The sequence below is a fragment of the Aotus nancymaae genome, unplaced genomic scaffold, assembly GCF_030222135.1.
Source record: "Aotus nancymaae isolate 86718 unplaced genomic scaffold, 86718_ANA_hifiasm-v0.15.2.pri h1tg000058l, whole genome shotgun sequence".
In the NCBI taxonomy this organism is placed as follows: Eukaryota; Metazoa; Chordata; class Mammalia; order Primates; family Aotidae; genus Aotus; species Aotus nancymaae.
The window spans coordinates 34,157,132-34,178,237 of record NW_026988472.1 but is presented as its reverse complement, the minus strand read 5'-3'; the positions used below and the strand labels follow the sequence as shown (position 1 = coordinate 34,178,237).

The 21,106-nt window shown below is 41.5% G+C and overlaps 2 protein-coding genes across 7 annotated transcripts in view; one reads left to right on the top strand and one right to left on the bottom strand.

Annotated features, from left to right (window-relative positions):
* The window catches only part of PCYT1B (phosphate cytidylyltransferase 1B, choline), a 108,369-nt gene that overhangs the window by 52,508 nt on the left and 34,755 nt on the right, over positions 1 to 21,106 (bottom strand). For 2 of the 4 annotated variants that reach the window (XM_012448850.3, XM_012448849.2), the window contains exon 2: positions 2,171 to 2,270. The exons of 1 other annotated variant lie outside the window; for it this stretch is intronic. In XM_012448850.3, the coding sequence (XP_012304273.1) occupies positions 2,171 to 2,270 (100 nt within the window). Of the gene's footprint in view, positions 1 to 2,170; positions 2,271 to 2,748; positions 2,943 to 21,106 lie in introns of those variants that run through there. One more of the 4 variants, XM_012448851.3, reaches the window with a different exon arrangement.
* PDK3 (pyruvate dehydrogenase kinase 3) overlaps positions 1 to 21,106 on the top strand; it is a 217,004-nt gene that overhangs the window by 165,274 nt on the left and 30,624 nt on the right. The window lies entirely within an intron of this gene.

The following is a 21,106-nucleotide window of genomic DNA, read 5'->3' as shown; positions in this document are numbered from 1 at the left end:
GAAAAGGGAAACAGAAAATCAGAAATGAGTTTCCCTTTAAGAAAAATGTCAGTTTAGGGCCGGGCACAGCGGCTCATGCCTATAATCCCAGTACTTTGGGAGGCCAAGGTGGGTAGATGGCTCAAGTCCAGGAGTTCAAGACCAGCCTGGGCAACATAGAAAAACCCCATCTCTACAAAAAATACAAAAAATAGCCAGACATGGTGGCACATGCCTGTGATCTAAGCTACTTGGGAGGCTGAAGTGGGAGGATTGCTTGAGCCTGGGAGGTTAAGACTGCAGTGAGCTGTGATTACACCACTGCACTCTAGCCTGGGTGACAGAGTGAGAACCTGTCTCAAAAAAAGAAAAAGAAAAGAAAAAAAGGCAGTTTTAATGAAAAGGAACTTATGAAACAATCTCCTGGACTTTTCCTTTATGTCAAGACAGAAGAATGATTCTCCATGTATCAGAATACATACAACACTGTGTATGTTCATAGCTTCACAGCTGGACTAACTAAGACCAAAGGTGCCAATTCTGATGGCTTTTTTGCTTTTTTTCTGTTCTTTCTCTTGAGGTTTCATCACCCCTCTGACCCCACAAACAAGGTCAAAAAGCTGACAGCTATGGGCAGGGTTTGTCATTACCTCTTCTAGAATTTGTACCCCAGCCCCTGTTTGGGCAATTCTAAACTTGTAAAACATATTGTAGGCAATTTTATTGTGTCACAAAATATGGCTAGTGTAGGAGACGGTAAGAGAGTCCAGTTATAACTATAATCTAGGCCAGGCACAGTGGCTGACGCCTGTAACCCCAGTACTTTGGGAGGCTGAGATGGGTGGATCACTTGAGGTCAGGAGTTCAAGACCAGCCTGGCCAACATGGCGAAACCAGCTCTACTAAAAATACAAAAACAAAAAAGCAAACAGAAAACTATAATTTTGAAGAGCACTATCAGATACCAAATTCTGCTGTTTTGTTTTTTTTGAGGGCACACTCAAGACAGTGCCACAAACAGGTAAATTGCTTACTACTCTTGAAGCAATTTCTGTGTCTTCATTATTCCTCTTCCACCTGCCTGCAATACCTTTACATTTTCTGCCCACACAGTCCAAATCTCACTTCTCCTAAAAGGTCTGTTCTGCTCTCTCCCGGAAGTCTTGCCTGACCACTCAGGCCAAATGAGTCTACCATTCTCTAAGAATCAATTATCATCTGTTTGCAGGATTTAACCCCTAAGCACGTGCACACATGCTACTAGTGTTTTTTATTTCACATCTAGTTGTCTTGTCTCTTTATCATGAAAACTCTTGAAAAACAGAGATATGGTACCTTATAATTCTTTCCAAATATCTTCCCTATCCATCTTCTGGCATAATGCTTTAGAGATGAATGAATGAACAAACTTCTATAGCACAACCCACTCTTTTTAAGGCACATTTGAAACTTTTTTAAAATGCAGACTTTTAATGTTAATAATTTTACTAGCTTAGGTTTGTATATGCCTTCATGTTTTTAAAATGCTTGGGTACTTTCAAAGAGTCTAGTTATCACAGAAACTTTGAGGTAGGTATTGTTGTCCCTGTTGTGAGGAAACAGATTCAGATCTTTCTAGTGACTTGCCCTAGGTTGTAGAACGAACAGGTGACAAAGCTGAGGCTCAAACTCCCCGTATTCGGATGAATCTTTTTTTTCTTGGCTCCTATGGTTGGTGTGGTTTATCACTGCTAGTGTTTACCCTTCTTGCACTGTGTTATAATCTCTAAATTCAACTCTCTGACTGAAAGCAAGTGCTGTACAAATAATGTTGGGCCTTTCTGATACTTTTTTTTTTTTTTTGAAACAGAGTCTTGCTCTGTCACCCAGGCTGGAATGCAGTGGCACAATCTTGGCTTACTGCAACCTCCACCTCCTGGGTTCAAGCAGTCCTCCCACCTCAGCCTCCCAAAGTGAGTAGCTGGTACTACAGGCATGCCCCACCATGCCTGACTAATTTTTGTATTTTTAGTAGAGATGGGGTTTCCCCATGTTGGTCAGGCTGGTCTCAAACTCCTGACCTCAAGGTGATCCGCCCACCTCAGCCTCCCAAAGTGCTGGGATTACAGGCATGAGCCACTATGCCCTGCCCGTTTCTGATACTTTAAATGTCAAGCCAGGGCCCATTTGAGAAAAAGGAGTACAGCCTCACCTGGTGTTCCTAAGCGGGCCTGAGCAATGGTCAGTTTTTCATGGGGTGCTTGGCACTGGCAGTTGGTTTCATCAGCAAATGGAGCAGGTGCCGTCAGGGTCTAGAAGGTAGAAAAAGAAAGGGAGTACAGTCTAACAAACTTTCCTTTGGCACTAACTTCCTCTGAAGTTTTGTTTCTGTTGGCTACACAGGTATGATTAAGAAGTCAAATATATCCACTGAGTCTTTCAGAGAAATACTGTACTGTTAGAAATAAAAATAGGGCATCATCACTGAAACCTTCTTGTTTGTTTTCTACTGATGCTTCAGAAATAATAAAAGCTCTTCAGTGTCTATACTATGCCAGGTACCAGATGAGATACTCTGGTGTTATCTCTTTTAGGCTTCACAGCTCCCTGTGATGAATAGATACTTCTGTACTTCTAGAGTATAGGATAATACTATCTCTACTTCACAAAAAGGAAACTGAGGCTCATTAGTGTTAAGAAATATGCCAAGTCATGCCCTTGGAAAGTCACAACACCCAGCTTCAAACATTTCACAACCAACGAGGGCAGTCTTCAAACATTTACACTCACCCACACCCAGGAGACTCGGCTGGAAAGAATGCCATACTCAGAAGTGTGGCGTGACATCGCCTGTATTTCACACACACCAGCTTGGACAATGACAAACTCTGATGTCTCTTTTGATGCAAAGGCCAAAGCTGTTATCTGTGCCTTTGGAAGGTCTAAAAGCACAGCAATTTGGGCAGGCTGCAGATGACTTCTCCTGTGGTAGCTTCAACAGCGACCAGCGGCTAGAGGCCCCGCCCCAGGCAGCTTGGGCTGAGGCTCTGGGGAATGCTGTGAGAAAGATGTAGTCACTTGGAAACCTGCCCAGGAAGTGGCCTTGCATTTTTTAGTCAGCCTCTTAAAATGAAAACGTCACTCTCTTCAGATGATAGATGAAGACAAAGCAAGCGGTGTTTTCGTAAACAAGGCAAATGCAGTCCAGAGTTGCCCATTTGTAGTCTTTGAACTGGGCCATGAATACAGTCACCAATACTTCATCTTTGTGATTGGTAAAGCTAAAGCTGATTAGTCACTGTAAACGTTATTCACAGCACTACATGAATTGTTTCTTAGAGATGGAGACAGTTTAAGATGTGTTCCTTAACTTAGGAACACTAGACTGAAAAATGATCCACACATTTGGACAGGGGCTGTGACTCACTTCTGCCATTTATTTATCCATTCGCTCACTCATTCAAATATGTTGCAGGCACTATGTTGGAATCTGGGGATAGAAGCAGGGATAAGACCAATAATCTCTGCCCTTGGGGAGCCCCATTCTCTGCACTGATGAGAACTGAGCCCTCCCCATCCCCTTCCCTCTACTCATTGCAGTCCCTTCCACCCTAGAAGCTCAATGTTGTCTGGAGACGTCCCAGTTATGAGATTTTCTTAGCCCTCACCTTCTCCTTCAGGGCTTTGGAAGCAAACCAAGACTTGGGACAAGGATTTAGGAAACTTGGGTTCACTACTGGTTCTTTTTCAGATACATTATGTTGACCTTGTAGGCTATGGTAAACCACAGTGGCATTTGTAATGTGGCAAAGAGGTGCAGTGACAAGAACAGAAACTCTGTAGCCACAAAACCGGGGTTCAGATCCCCTCTCCAGCACTTACTGGCCATGTATTTGAATTTGGCTCTTCTGGTTGAAAGGAACTGACATTCACTAACATTAGCTCAAAGGATGGAGGATTTCTTTTAAGACTACCCTGGAACAGAAACTGCGGAAAAGGAAGAAAGGGGCAGAACATGGCCCCAGAGTGTCAGAGTGCTCTGCACCAACTTGGCTGCTCTGTACACGTGATCCTTTCTGTCCTACCCCCATTGACTGTATTTCCTTCCACTACATTAAAGCCACTGCCTGCCTTCCACTGCTCCACAGCTTCAGCTCTGCTATGGCCAGCCCATCATGGCCTCCTCAGTCTCCCTTTACAACACTCCTTTAACAACTTTCCATTGTGCCCTTCAGCCCTAGCTCCTGCTCCTACCAACTTATTGCCTCTTTCCATGTTTCCCAATTCAAATTCCTAAGGGAGAATCTGATTGGCCAAGTTCATCTTTTCAAATCAGGCCATAACCAGGATCGGTTGGCATTGGGTCAGGCACCCACCCTGGGGCCCAACAGATGTAGTAAGGAAAGTCATGAGTGGCCCACAACTACCACTTCAGGAGAAGCTATACTTCAGGCAAGAAATACTTTTGACTTTGTGTGCTTAAAAGCAAGTTCCTTAACTTATTTGAACCTCAGTTTCATCTGTAAAATGGGCTATTCATCTTGCAAGGCTGTTGTGAAAAGCAGAGATAATATGTGTAACATTCCTGGTACTCAATAAACTGTAGCTGTTATTACTGTTATTATTATCACTATTATACATAATATGAATAATAATGGATAATATAGTTACCCATAGAAACAAGCAAATTGACTTCTTTTTTTTTTTCTTTTTTTTTTTTTTGAGACGGAGTTTCGCTCTTGTTACCCAGGCTGGAGTGCAATGGCGCGATCTCTGCTCACCGCAACCTCTGACTCCTGGGTTCAGGCAATTCTCCTGCCTCAGCCTCCCGAGTAGCTGGGATTACAGGCACACGCCACCGTGCGCAGCTAATTTTTTGTATTTTTAGTAGAGATGGGGTTTCACCATGTTGACCAGGATGGTCTCGATCTCTTGACCTCATGATCCACCCGCCTCGGCCTCCCAAAATGCTGGGATTACAGGCATGAGCCACCGCGCCAGGCCAAATTGACTTATTTTTATTTTTTATTTATTTTTTTGAGACAGAGCCTCACTCTGTTTCCCAGGTTGGAGGCCAATGGTGTGATCTCGGCTCACTGCAACCTCCATCTCCTGGGTTCAAGCAATTCTCCTGCCTCAGCCTCCCAAGTAGCTGGGATTACAGGCATGCACCACCATGCCCAGCCACAAATTGACTTATGAAAGGACTTCTAGCACACAATTCAAATGGGTAAATGGATTGGCAAGCAGAATTAGCTTATATTAATGATTCATTACTTTTTAATATATGTGGGCAATGAACCTTTTTCACATGACCTAAAATAAATTACTATTTGGAGATCTTTTATGTGCTAGTCACAAAGTTTATTAAAGAAGAAATAAGGTGTTGCCATTTTCTAAGAACAGTGTATTCCTGAGGGTGTGAAATCTGGTAATTAAAACAGAGATAGGGAAAGTTGTAAACTAACAATAGTTACTCAAAGGGGAAGAAAAGGTTTCTATGCACTGTGCATTTTGTTCTTAATTATTATGGCCTAAAAGTAGAGAAGAAGGAGAACCAAAGAGATGGAAGGCAGAGAGGATTCCTAAGTGTGTGAATGTGCTTGGGTTTGCACGTGTGCACAGGTGATTATCTTTAACAGCAGTTGATATGGAGAAGGGCTATTTCTTGTTATGTACAATGCAATGTGCTCAGAATAGGAATTAAGTAAAAATAAATGAGCCACAGCCTTGCTCTCCAGAGCGTTGCTTTCTAAAGCACAGCAGGATACTTCTTGAGTTCATCAAGCTCTACATTAAGGAAGACTTTAGTTAAGGCCCAGCTACTACCAACCAGCCCTGTGACCTGAGACAATATTTTTTCAGTCCAAAAACCTCAGATTACAATTAAAAAAAAAACCCTCCTTCTCTGAGCCAGAACAAATCATTTGCTTTATAAAAACTTCTCTACTCCTTAGATTCTGCCTCTTCCATATACTAGAGGCAGATCAACTTCAGGACAATGTGGGTAAGATAAAGGCTTCTGGGAGGGGCAGGGACTGAGCTAACTTCACCATTCGCCAAAGCTGAGAGGCTTCCAGGGATCCTCTGGTCTAGACCCTACATAAAACAACATAAGAGCTAAATCTTTGAGTACCTACTTAGTGCCATGTAGCCATCGATATGCTAACCACTTTAAATGTATTTGCTCACTTAATTTCTACAACTCTGTGAGGTAGATATTATCTTCACTGAACTGTATTGCACCTGTCTTCAAGGTGACACCAAGTGACAGCAAGAAGCACCAGCAGTGGTAGATCCCTCAAACTCAGTTACCTTTTTGGCTCCCTGTGAGCTAAGGAAACCCTTAGGATTTTTAGGCAATAGGGATGGAGAAAATTCAAAAAGGAGATACATGATTTTCTGATAGAGAAGTGGCGGGGGGACTCGAACAACTAACTGAAGAAATAAAAGCATGTAACCATATTTTTGCCCAGACTTAGTGAAGCAGGTCAAATGACTTACTTGTCGTTATTTGCAAGCCTCAGGTTAGACTTTAAATTAGCCAGATCACATTTTGTAGTGTTTATTAGCACATGATATATGCTTAATATGATGCTAGGTGTTTGGAGGGTAGAGAAATGGAGGAGAGAGTTAAGAAAGGTAGGAACAGAATTGGCTTTGCAGTAGCAATCTTCCAAAGTGAAGAATGACCCTTTTAGGATGGGAGAAGGTATTAGTTTGAAAAGGCATGTTCAGTTTTAAATAATTTCATATTTGGGGAACAACACTACTCTTTTGAGCATGTAAAGCATAGAAACTAAGCTTCTGAACTGGTGAAGATCATCAGAAGATAGACTATGCCCCTCCTGAGAGGCCTATTCCAAATGTGGCGTTCGGTTGGCACATGAGATTTTTATGTTTAGCAGAAGATGGCAAGAATCATAAAGGGTTAAGAAGCCGTGGCCCAGTGCCCTGGACCTCACATATGCAATGGCCTTGCCAGACCACAGACTCGGAGCTAGGTTGCAATAAAACTTCTTTCTACTTAATTAAAGATTTCAGAATACTCAGTCATTACAAGGTGAGTCTGTTACCTATTTGTCACAGAAGTTCTGGTTATATAAACTAAACTATACCATAGAATCATGCCAAAGCCATATTTCATCAGGCTTTTAAAGGAGAAGACATTATATGTTGGGCATTTCATGTATAGAATCTCTTCAGTTGGACATTGTCAAATATTTACTTAAAACAAAGGCTTTTAGGTACTGGACAATGGACAATGCAAATATTACTTAAGTGCAAAAAAATGGTTGCTAGAACCTGCACTTATGCAATGTACATCACTGACAACTGATCAGACAACAAGCTAATCAACCAATCAGAACTTAGCACAGTACTGCTGGTGCTGATAGGCCAACACCCAAGTTGCTTGTTTAAGCTAAGCTATTCTTAACTCCAGTGGGGCAATCCAGTCAGACAGGCCTGAGTTCAAATCCTACCGCCATTATTTAATATCCCTTTCCTATTTTTACATTTGATTTTTAGAAAATTGCTGGTTCTTAACCTGTCAAAAAGGAGGATAAGCGGTTGTGAGGATTAACTAAAAGAATGTGTGGGTGATAAATATCTTCCCTTTTGCCTCTCCAGAATCCACTCTCTTTCTACCCTTCTCTATGCTTTTCCTCTACTTTTTTCTGTATGGCTTCCCCAGTGGACTGCGCCAATGGGATCTCTGCCTCCTGCTTCCAGTTGGGTTGGGAAGCATGGGAAACAGTGAAGGGCAGGACAAGAGTGAGCTCAGGGTATCTGTCTCCCTGGCTTCCTCTCTGCTAGGAAGCAGTGTGTTGGTTCTGTCTGAGGGGGGCCCTCTTTATAAAGCTGTCTGTGTGAGGCTGTGGTAACCACGCTCACCCCTTGCCCCTTCCAGCCTGGAGGATGGCAACCCTCCATTGTTTCTAGGCCAAGGATACTATACTATTCCTTGAGGTTTCCTTAAACCTCACCCATACCTTTATAACTACTCCCTTTATTAAACTCTTTAAATTTCACCTTTAGACTGAGCCATCTGTGTCTTGACAGAGCCTTGGTTTATACAGTATCTATAACAGTTTGTCAGGCTCAAACATTAGCTAGAAAATGCTGATGAGGTATGTTAGAAGCACAGAGATCAATTGGAAAGTGAATTACCCAGAGTTACTACAGTTATAACCATCTCAAGAAATGTCTCTAGTAGAAAAGACTTTTACAAAGACAGAACATTTTAATCAGGATATGTAAAAAAAGATAAGAACAGGACTTCAGAAAGAATCTACTTCCAGGTAGGCCTTTTCCCATGAAACTCAACAGCTTTAGAACCACAAATTCAGAGGCCAGGCGTGGTAGCTCATGCCTATAATCCCAGCACTTTGGGAGGCCAAGAGAGGCATATCACAAGGTCAGGAGTTCGAGGTCTGGCCAACACAGTGAAACCCCGTCTCTACTAAAACTACAAAAATTAGCTAGGCATAGTGGCGGGCACCTGTAGTCCCAGCTACTCAGAAGGCTGAAGCAGGAGAATTGCCTGAACCTGGGAGGCGGAGGTTGCAGTGAGCCGAGATGGTGCCACTGCACTCCAGCGTGGGCAACAGAGCGAGACTCCATCTCAAAAAAAAAAAAAAAAAGAACCAAAAATTCAGAATTCCAAAAAGACATCACAAAATGTCATCCAGCAACCTCATACTGTTAGGTTTATATTTACTGGTTTCTGAACAAATTTTTAAAGCCTTATTTATTGTGGAATCAAAATATCTTGGTCTTTTGAAGACAGAGAAGACAGAAAAAAACAGATAATATAGTTGACTATGAGCCCAACACACACGAATCACTGGATTCTTAGACTGTGTAACTGATTATGTAGACTCTTAAATCAGGCAGCTGGTGCAAAGTCTTCACCAATAAATATCACTGAAAGAATAAAAAAAGGCCCATGATGTGGTTCAGCACCAATAAATATCCATTTTTCATTTAGTATATGTTATAAGTAACAGGCACCATTGAAAACAGCAAGACAGTTAAATATGTACTGACTGGGAATGATATCTAAGACATTTTGTTGAATGCAAAAAGCAAGTCACAAAGCAGTATGTATAATACGTATGTATACATGTTATCTAGTATGATATCACTTTTAGTAAAAAGAGAGAGAGAATAAAAGAGAGAGAGGTAATTGTGTAGAAATAGTTTAGGTCCAGGCAAGGTGGCTCATGCCTGTAATCCCAGCACTTTGGGAGGCCGAGGCACGTGGATCGCCTAAGGTCAGTAGTTGAAGACCAGCCTGGCCAACATGGCGAAACCCCATCTCTACTAAAAATACAAAAATTAGCCTGGTCTGGTGGCGCCTGTAATCCCAGCTACTCAGGAGGCTGAGGAAGGAGAATCACTTGAACCCAGGAGGTGGAGGTTGCAGTGAGATGAAATCGCGCCACTGCACTCCAGCCTGGGTAACAAGAGTGAAACTCTGTCTCAAAAAAGAAAAAAAAAAAGAAATAGTTTAGAACTGTGCTAATATGGTAGCCATTAGTCACATGTGGCTATTTAAATTCAAATTATAATTAATTAAACTTGAATAAAATTAAAAGCAGTTTGTCGTTCACATTAGCCACATTTCAGGTGCTCAATAACCCATGTGACTACTGGGTACTATATTGGGAAGTGCAGATTATAGAACATTTCTATCATCACAGAAAGATCTACTGGACAGCACTGGCCTGGAATGATACACATTGAATTGTTAATTGGGGTTACTCTTGGGAAGAAGATAATATTCTGGGAGAAGAGATGAAGGGATTTCATTGTTTATTCCATATATGTCTGTCATTTTGTTTTATTTTGAAAATGAGAATGCATTCATGCGATGTTCATAATGCAAAAAAAAAAAAAATTTAAAGAAATATCTCCTCTCCTTTGAATTCAGAGATGCAGAAAATTTAATAAAGGCTCAGGTGTCCCAAATGTGGCAGGGGTTGGGGAGGGAGGTCTCTATTAAGAAAAGAGTATTTTGAAAAATAAAAACTATTATCCAAAAATCAACTGTTAAATGATATGCTTCCCAGGTATATGGGATATTTAAAACTCATTTGAGCTTTTAAACATTTTTAAATTACTTTCTTTTTTGTTTGAAATGGAGTTTCTCTCTTTGTTGCTGCTCAGGCTGAAGTACAGTGGCACGATCTTGGCTCACTGCAACCTCCGCCTCCTGGGTTCAAGCGATTCTCCTTCCTCAGCCTCCTGAGTAGCTGGGATTACAGGTGCCTGCCACCACATCCAGCTAATTTTTATATTTTTAGTAGAAACGGGTTTCACCATGTAGCCAGGCTGGTCTTGAACTCCTGACCTCAGGTGATCCACCTGCCTCAGTCTCCCAAAGTGCTGGGATTGCAGGCGTGAGCCACTGTGCCAGGCCCTTTTTTTTTGTTGTTGTTGAGATGAAGTCTCGCTCTGTGGCCCAGGCTGGAGTGCAGTGGTGTGATCTTGTATCACTGCAACCTCCGCCTCCCAGGGGTTCAAGTGATTCTCCTGCCTCAGCCTCCCAAGTAGCTGGGACTATAGGTGCCCGCCACCACGTCCGGCTAATTTTTTGTATTTTTAGTAGAGACAGGGTTTCACCTTGATAGCTGGGATGGTCTCGATCTCCTGAACTTGTGATCCACATGCCTCAGCTTCCCAAAGTGCTGGGATTACAGGCATGAGCCACCGCACCCGGCCAATTACTTTCATAGTATCTACCCATAATTCATTTTCCAACATCTGACAAACACTGTTTGAATCCTTCCTGTGTGCCAGGCATTGTTCTGGCTTCTGAGGATACATCAGGGAACAAAACAAAACAAAATATTTTGCCCTCATAACACTTAAAGATAATAAACAAGCAACAAAAAAGCACATAAAATAGTAGTATTTTAGTTAAAGGGTGATTAAGTGCTATAGAAAAAAATAAGGCAAGGAAAGGGAATAGGGAGTGTTGGGGGTATAGCTGTAAATACGATAGTCAGAGAAGTTGATGCATGTGTCAATATATAAAGGATCAAGTAAGCCACGTGGAGAAAGAGCATTCCCGGCAGAGACAACAGCTAGGGCAAAGGCCATGAGACAGGAACATGCCTGGCTTCTTCCAGGAATAACTAGAAGGACAGTATGCTTGGAGAAAGCAAGCAAAAAAGAAAAGATGTAGTCGGAGGTAAGGCAGGAAGAAAGGAGATGGGAGGCACCCGTCGCGTGAGCCTTTTAGGACGGTGTAGACTGGCTTTCACTCTAGGGAGATGAGGGTCATCAGAGCGTTGTTTCGTTTTGTTTTATTTTTGAGGTGGAGTCTCACTCTGTTACCCAGGCTGGAGTGCAGTGGCACAGTCTTGGCTCACTACAACCTCCGCCTCCCAGGTTCAAGCGATTCTCCTGACCCAACCTCCCAACTAGCTGGGATTACAGGCATGCGCCACCACACCCGGCTAATTTTTGTATTTTTAGTAGAGACAGGGTTTCGCCATGCTGACCCTGACCTCAGGTGATCCACCCACCTCAGCTTCCCAAAGTGCTGGGCATCAAAGGAACAAGGCATGACAATGATCTGGCTTAGCTTTAACAGGACCACCTGGCTAACGTGTTGAGAATAAACTGTAAGAGGTCAAAGGTAGAAACAAGAAAGCCACTGAGGGGTCTAGTATAATAATCAGGCAAAAGAAAACAGAGGCAGGGGTCAGGGTGAAAGCAGTGGAGGTGGTAAGAAGTGGTGAGATTCTGGACAGATTTTGGATATATAAAATCTGAAATAGATTGGATGTAGGGTGTGAAAGAATGAGAGGAGTCAGGATAATTCCAAAGTTACTGGTCTGAAGACCTGGAAAGAGGCATTGCCATTTTCTAGGAGAGGAAAAACACTGGAAAAGTAGGTCTGGGGGTGGGAGGGACGACAAGGATGGGGAAAGTAACAATTCCATTCTCACAGATTCTGTTTACCACACCTATGAGATCTCCAAGTGGAGATGTCAGGTAGACAGTTGGATGTACAAGTCTAGTGTTTGGAAGAAAGGACTAAGCTAGAGCTGGAGGTTTAGAAACTGACAGAGTATATGATATATAAAGCCATTAGACTAGATTCGCTCATTCAGCTAAGGGCATGGATGCAGGTAGAAAAGAGGTCCAGGTCATCAGATGAGGAAACATTGTATATTTCGGCTCAGTCTCTCCCTGCTATTAGGGAAGCTCTAAGAAAGCAAGGACTTGGTCTGTCTACTCATTGCTGTATCCCTATTCTCCAGGGCAGTACCTGGCATATAGAAGGTCCCTAAATATTTGTTGAATGGAGGAATTTAAAGTCACAGGAGAGAGAATGATTATTGATAAAGACAAATACAGGATTTAAACTCAATAAAATGAATACGTTTGTCCATCTTTCATAGCTTTTTCTTATCATCATAATATATATTATAGAATATTTAGGAAAGTTAAGAGAGGAAAACAAAAGTCACCAATAATTTTTCCTACTTCCCAGAGACAGCCATAGTTAACTTTTTCTATATTTCATTTCAGGCTTTCTGGTATGTCACATATACATGTTAACAACTTTGGAATCTTGTTGGATAGACAGTTTTTTTTCACTCCATATATTATGATTACCTTATCATGTTAATTAGTTTTCAACCTCACTAATTTTGATAGCTGTAAAACATTTCACTGAAAAAGAACCTTAATTTAAATACTTCTCTATCATTGAATATTAAATGATTTATATTTTACTAATATAAATAACATTCTAAACATAATTCTGAACCTCTGATAATTTCCTTATGATAGATGCCTAGAAACTGAATTACTTAGATCAGGGGTATGAACATTTTAAAGATAAATATTTGAAGAACATTTCAACATGTATTGGTAAATTACCTCCTACAAAAGCTGTATCATTTTTACTCACATTACAATATATGAAAGCACCTATCTTGCTGCCATCTCACTGGCATTGAGTATTATCTTTGTCAATTTTATAGACCAAAAAACGGTATCATGCTGCTTCAATTTGCATTATTTTGATTATAAAAAGACTGAACATTTTTCAAATGTTTATTAGCCATTTCTATTTTCCTCAGAGAATAATCTGTCCTTTGCCCATTTTTCTACTGTTGAGAATAAGTATTTTGAAGTTGGTTAAAAGCAAAACAAAGGCACAGTTCAAAAATTATCTTAAATATCTTTAAAAAACACATTTTCCAGGCTGGGTGCAGTAGCTCACGCTTGTAATCCCAGCTCATTGGGAGGCAGAGGCAGGCAGATCACCTGAGTTCAGGAGTTCGAGAGCAGCCTGGGCAACATGGCAAAACCCACCAAATATGAAAAATTAGCCGGACATGGTGGAGCACGCCTGTAGTCCCAGCTGCTCTAGAGGCTGAGGTCGGAGGATCGCTTGGTCCTGGGAGGACAAGGCTGCAATGAGCTGTGATTGCATGCCACTGCACTCCAGCCTGGGTGACAGAGTGAGACGCTGTCTCAAAAAATAAACAAAAAACAAAACACACATTTTCAGACTTTATTTAGAGTTCCCACATAATAAGTTCATTTTTTTAAACCAGTAAACCAGTGCCTGAACACTCATATCTAGGTCAGCCTAGTACATACTGCCCTTCTGGTGATCAGGGATCAGAATTTTTATTATGCCCTAGGGATACAGGCCTCCTTAAAACACTGACCACTCATAAAACATAACTCCATCTCATGTGGACACTTTCCAACCTCACAGCAGTGAGTGAATTTCAAATAGCAAGAAGACTCATAGTACTATAAGTAAAACCACATTTCATTGATTCTAAAATGTACATTTCTCCCCACATTTTAACATCTCTGAGAGTAGGAGGGATCTTACGAAAGATATTATCTTAAAATCAGTGTTGCCCATTTTTTTGCATTGTAACACTTTTGAAATGGAAGTGCAACTTACAATGAATAGCCTCTTAGACTCATGAAATGCATAGATGCTATTAACAATAGAAAACAATCTTTACCTGAAGATAAAAGTTCCATGCTCTAAATAATTTTTTCTTAGGCAATTGAACTTAAGGAGTTTATAGTGACATCAATAACAATCTTATATCATTTTCATATCCCACCTCCTTCCTCAAAGGACTTGAGGTGACTTAAAAAGTAAAATTTGAAAGTTTAAAATAATAGCTGCACGATCTGGGGTGAGGAGAAATATGTTTGTTTTTTTCAAGGTTGGGGTGAAATGAGCGCCAAAGAAATGCATATCACAGTCTTCTATATTTCTAAAAGGTAAGACTTAAAGCCATTTTGTAATGGCTTTAAGCTCCCAGCAGAGTCACAGCAAAGAAGCAAACAAAGTTAATATTGTCCTTAAGCACAAAGCAAAATAGCTATTGAGGAAAAGCACAGCGTTTTCCTAATGCTGAGTTCTGAGAGAAATTCCTCCCGTGGTGCCACCTTAAAGGCCATGCTGGGTGATGCTGTAGTGACATCGGTACTGACACACTCAACAACAGCCTCCTGGTAGAGACAGTCTTGTTTTTTCATGTTTGTCTCCATAGTGCCTTCCATGCAAGGCAGAGCCCCAGCACCAAAAAGCAGTTCCAAAAAGGATTTTCTTCAAGGGGTCAAATGAACGTGCAGTCTGAAAATACAGTTCTTTCTCCCTGCTGGCTGGATCCAAGTGTAAGATTTAGAATACCTAGACCAATGTTTTCTAATGTGGGATGGTCAAGACAATCCATTAGACAGCAACACTTGTGTTTATACTGCAGATCCTCCAATAACGTCATTTTGTTCAATGTCCTTTCATTATAACGTTGATGAGAAAAAATATATATTTTGGTTCTGGGTCAGGGCCATCGTGCGTGTGGGATTTTCACATTCTCCCCATGTCTGTGTGGGTTTTCTCTGGGTACTCTGTTTTCCTCCCACATCCCAAAGATGTACACATCAGGTTCATTAGTGTCTTTAAGTTGTCCTAGTGTGGGCTGGGCACAGTGGCTCACGCCTGTAATTCTAGCACTTTGGGAGGCTGAGGCAGGTGAATCACCTGAGGTCAGGAGTTCGAGACCAGCCTGGCCAACATGGTGAAACTCTGTCTCTACTAAAAATACAAAAATTAGCTGGGCATGGTGGCGCACACCTGTAATCCCAGCTATTCAGGAGGCTGAGTCAGAAGAATTGCCTGAACCCAGGAAGGGGAGGTTGCAGTGAGCCGGGATTGCACCACTCCAGCCTGGGCAACAGAGCGAGACTCAAAAAAAAAAAATTGTCCCAGTGTTGTAAGTGTGGTATATTTGTGAGTGTGCCCTGCGATAGGATGGTGTCCTGTCCAGGTCTGGTTCCAACCAGGTGCCCTGAGGTGCCAGAATAGGTCCCAGTCACCCACTACCCTGAACTGGAATAAGCTGGTAAATAATTATCTTGTTTTTATTAGTCTTTTTAAAATGTATATATATATTTCACATGTATTTCAATGTTGAATGATACTAGGAGTGTTTTCGTCTTTATTTAGAAGTGTGGTGGTGTTGAAGTGGCTTCTTTCTCAGTATAGTTATTGATTTGTGGTGACATGCCTGAACCAGCCAACACTGTTTCTGCTCCAAAGAAGGACGCCAAGAAGGTGGTGTGACCAAGAGCCAGAAGAAGGATGGCAAGAATCACAAGCATAGCCACAAGGAAAGCTACTCTATATACATTTACAAGGTACTGAAGCAGGTCCATCCCAACTCTGGCACCTCATTGAAAGCCATGATGATCATGAACTCATTTGTCAATATCTTCAGGTACATCATTCCTGACGCATTACAAGTACTCGACAGTCACCTCCAGGGAGATCCATACAGCTTGTGCTTGCTGCCTAGGGCGGATGGCCAAGCACACTGTGTCTGAGAACACCAAGGCTCTCACCAAGTACACCAACTCCAAGTGAATAACTTCTACTTTCAAAAACCAAAGGCTCTTTTCAGAGCCACTTAAGCCAGGTACAGAAAGACAAATATTGCATTGTTCTCACTCACATGTGGGAGCTAAACAAGTTTATCTTATGGAGGTAGACAGTGGAATGGTAGATACCACCGTCATTGAGATAGTGGCTGGGAAGGGTGTGTGGGTGAGCAGGGCTGGGGATGAAGAGAGGTTGGTTACTGGGTACAAACATACAGTTAGATAGAAGGAATAAGTTCTAACATTTGATAGCAGAGTAGGGTGATTATAGTTAACAACATTGTATTATATGTTTCAAAATAGCTTGAAAAGTGGCCAGGCCCGGAGGCTCACACTTGTAATCCCACCACCTTGGGAAGCCGAGGGGCATGGATCACCTGAGGTCAGGAGTTCGAGACTAGCCTGCCCAACATGGTGAAATGCTGTATCTACTAAAAATACAAAAATTAGCCTGGTGTGGTGGCACATGCCTGTAATCCCAGCTACTCGGGAGTCTGAGGCAAGAGAATTGCTTGAACCTGCGAGGTGTAGGTTGCACCAAGCTGAGATTGTACCACTGCACTCCAGCCTGGGTGACAGGGTGAGACTCCATCTCAAAAAAAAAGTTAGAAAAGAAGATTTGAAATGTTCTCAATAAATAGAAATGATAAAAACACAAGGTGGTAGACACCCTAAGTACCCTGATCATTACACATTCTATGTATGCAGGTAACAAAATTTCACATGTACCCCATAAGTATGTACAAATATAATGTAATAAAGCCGGGTGCAGTGGCTCACACCTGTAAGCCCAGCACTTTGGGAGGCTGAAGCAGGTGGATCACTTGAGGTCAGGAATTTGAGACCTGCCTGGCCAACACGGTGAACCCCATCTCTACTGAAAAATACAAAAATTAGCTAGGCATGGTGGCATGTGCCTGAAGGCCCAGCTACTCTGGAGGCTGAGGTGAGAGAATCTCTTGAACCCAGGAGGTGGAGATTGCACTGAGCCGAGATCATACCATTGTGCTCCAGTCTGGGCAACAGAGCGAGACTTCATCTCAAAAACAACGAAATAAAACAAATATAATGTAATCAATAAAAAATTTTAAAAAGAAGTTTGGTGACTTTTTGTGGCCAGAAATATGCCATAGGAACTTAACTCTTATTTATAGAAATTAGCCTATGGTAAAACCAGTTTCATTCCACATCATTTTGCTTAGAGTTACAGTTTCCAAGAACCTCTTGATAATGTATATGTATTTATTTTTCATGTCAAAAAATAAGGAAAAAAAAGCTTCACAAAAACCAAGAAAAATATCTATTTTTGTTTGTTTGGAGACAGGATCTTACTCTGTCACCCAAGTTGGAGTGCAGTGGCACAATCACCACTCACTGTGGCCTCCAACTCCTAAGCACAAGCAATCCTCCTGCATCAGCCTCCTAGGACTACAGGCACTTACCACCATGCTCATCTAATTTAAAAAAATAATTTTGTAGAGATAGTGTCTTACTATGTTGCCCAGGATGGTCTGGAACTCCTAGGCTCAAGCAATGCTTCCGCCTCAGCATCCCAGTGTTGGGATTATAGGCATGAGCCATGACACCTGGCCTTCTAATTCTAAGATATGGATTTACACTGGTGCCCCATCTCTGTCAACATCAAATACATGAGGTATCCTAAAGGGAACGTGAAAGTTGGGTGGCTTGCATCGCCTGGCAGTTTTTCATTTGCTTTCAGCTTATTGCGATATACTGCAGTTCACCTGAGCCTAGATAAAGGTATTTGTGGATTACATTATCTAGTTTTAACTAAATCAATGCATGTAAGATCAGCAGGTAGCTTAAAACATTTCCTGCAATGAAATGGGAAAGCAAAGATAACGCAAGCACAAGTGAACAACAAGAAAATGGCAGAGCTGACCCTTCTACTCCCTGTATACGTTCTGCAGCTGCCACATTATCAGGTACGAACATCAATAACCCAATGTGATCTGACAAGAAGATAGCTGAATTGAAAATTATCACACAGAAGACTATTAGAAATATCTGCTACCATTAGCATGAAACCTCACCTTGAGATATTAGCTAATGATGGTATGAAGTTACTGTAATTAACATATTTTAAAATGAAGCATCCAGAACATGAAGACAAACCTCTATGATTTTTTTCATGTTTAATGTTTTAATGTTTCGAGTCATGTGATACTCAATACAGTATGTCACAAAATACTGTTACATGAAAAGATAAATGTTTAGAAGGCTTTTTGAGTTTGCATAATTCAACAGAGAAAAAACAATAGTCTCATACCTCTGCAAAATCATCTGTTCTTCATGCCACAGTAAAACTACCTGCTCTAATGTGTAGAAAAAAAAAAACTGATGTCAAACTAAAATGCATTCCTTTGTCAGCAAATATATTTAGAAGACATATAGAAAACATTGTTGAAGATTGGAAGAAACAAGCATTAGAACAAATTATGCAGTGTGGGAGGTTTGCAATACACTTGGATAGAAGTACAGATATTTCTAACATGTCTCAGCTTAAGGTATTTGCTAGATTCTATTTCAATAATAAAATCTCTTTTTTTCTGAGTCACTAAAGGAAAGATGTTCCAAAGATGATATTTTCTGCAAAGGAGATGATTTCTTTGACAAAAACAATATTTTACAAGAAAACTGTAATGACCAGTAAGGTGATGCTTTGCCCTTGGATCTCTGATCTCCCACCTGTTTGAGAAGTACCTGTCTGTCTTCTTTTCCTGACTCTTTGTCTATTGGTTCTCTAAATGTTGTTCCTTGGGGTTCCATCCTGGAAGACTGTGGGGTAAAGTAGATTAATGTAACCAGATTTACTGTAGCAATAGGCAGATAAAGGGGGGGATTCTAACAGCTTTAATTACAGCTTTTCTATTTCCACCGTGCCCCCCCGCCGCCGCCCCACATCCTGATGCAAAGGCTCTGGGTCAGCTATTTTCTAGAATTCACCCTGTAGCAGGATTATTCTGAGGTACTCTTGCTACCTAACCAATGCCATTTCCTTCTTCCATTTCCATCCGTTTCCTTCTCAGTCTACAACCTATCCGACTGTGAGGCCAGGCATAGTTACACAATTGGGGACCATGGATTTTAATTCACAGATTACCTGACTAGGGCTGGACTGATCCTAGAAATAAGGTGTTTCGTTCAAGGGCTCACCTAGGCTCTCTTTGGGGCTGGATATACTGGCCCCTGGAAGGGCTGAGCACTTTGAAGTCCTGTTAGCAGCCAAGAGCTACAGTTGTAAGTAGGATCTGATGCCATTCCTTCGAGTGTTATCTATTAGATCACCAGAATTATTTGGAAATGGGAAATATGTTATAGAGTGTTCCCTTTTTTCATTATTGTGAATAATAATATCTTTAAACTTTGTACTATATAATCCCATCACTTTGGGAGGCCGAGGCGGGTGGATCACGAGGTCAAGAGATCAAGACCATCCTGGTCAACAAGGTGAAACCCCGTCTCTACTAAAAAATACAAAAATTAGCCGGGCATGGTGGCGCGTGCCTGTAATCCCAGCTACTCAGGAGGCTGAGGCAGGAGAATTGCCTGAACCCAGGAGGCGGAGGTTGCGGTGAGCCGAGATCGCACCATTGCACTCCAGCCTGGGTAACAAGAGTGAAACTCCGTCTCAAAAAAAAAAAAAAAAAAAAAAAAAACAACTTTGTACTAAAGAATAATACACATATTGAAAAGTATACATATCAGCTGGGCACTTTGGGAGGCCAAGGCAGGTGTATCACCTGAGGTAAGGACTTCGAGACCAGCCTGGGCAACATGATGAAACCCAGTCTCTACTGAAAATACGAAAATTAGCTGGGTATGGTGGCAGACACCTGTAATCCCAGCTACTCGGGAGGCCGAGGTAGGAGAATCGCTCAAACCTGGGAGGCAGAGGTTGCAGTAAGCCAAGATCACACCACTTCACTCCAGTCTGGGTAACAGAGCAAGACTCTGTCTCAAAAAAAAAAAAAAGTACATATATCCTAAGTGTGGCTCAGTGGACTTTCATAAGCTGAGTACACACAGCACACACATCAAGTAACCTAATACTTTCAGCATTCATCCCATGCTCCTGTCACTGTGCTGATTTCTAACAACAAAGGTGAGGTTTGCTATTTTACTTTATATTTTATGAAATGAAATCATGTGGTAACTATTATTTTGTATCTGGCTTCTTTCATTTAATGTTACATTTGTGAGATTCATCCATATTCCTGCATGTGGTTGTAGATTCTTCAACCTCATTGCTCTATAGCATTAAATTGTATGAATGTACTACGATTTCTTTATCCATTCTGCTTCTGCTGGGCATTTGAATAGTTTCCAGTTTGGGGTTATTATGAATAACACTGCTAAGAACATCCTAACACTAGTTTTTTTGGTGGCCATATGTACAAATTTCTTAGGAATGGAACTGCTGGGTCAAAATATTTACTTTGAAGTTCTAGTTTTACTACAAAGAACATAGATATCTGATTTATTTCTACTCCTGTTCCCAAATACAGAAGATATGAGTGGGAGGGATAAATAAAGCATCTCTCAAAGTGCATCTAAGCACATCTTGCTTACAAATCACCTGGGAGCTTGAGCAGACAATTCTCTGCTCACTGACGTTTGAGAACTATGTGTCATGGAAATAGGGGGCTTTAGAAGTCAGACAAACCTAATTTCAACTCCCAGCCTAATCAGTTAATATTTGATCTTTGGGGCCAGGCGCGGTGGCTCACGCCTGTAATCCTAGCACTTTGGGAGGCCGAGGCAGGCGGATCACTTGAGGTCAGGAGTTCAAGACCATCCTGGCCAACATGGTGAAATCCCATCTCTACTAAAAAAAATACAAAAATTAGCCGGGCGTGGTGGTGGGCATGTGTAATCTCAGCTACTCTGGAGGCTGAGGCAGGAGAATTGCTTGAACCTGGGAGGCAGAGGTTCCAGTGAGCTAAGATCACACCACTGCACTCCAGCCTGGGTGACAGGGCAAGACAATTCTCAGTGTGTATATATATATATATATATATATATGGAGAGAGAGAGAGATCTTTGGGAAATTGATTATTTCCTTACTTATGAGGAATAGTAATGCTTATTTCATGGGTCTGCAGTCTGGTTAAATGAGATAATACATATAGAGCATTCAACATGGTGCCCAATACAGTGTGCACTGTGAATGGTTGTTCCATTC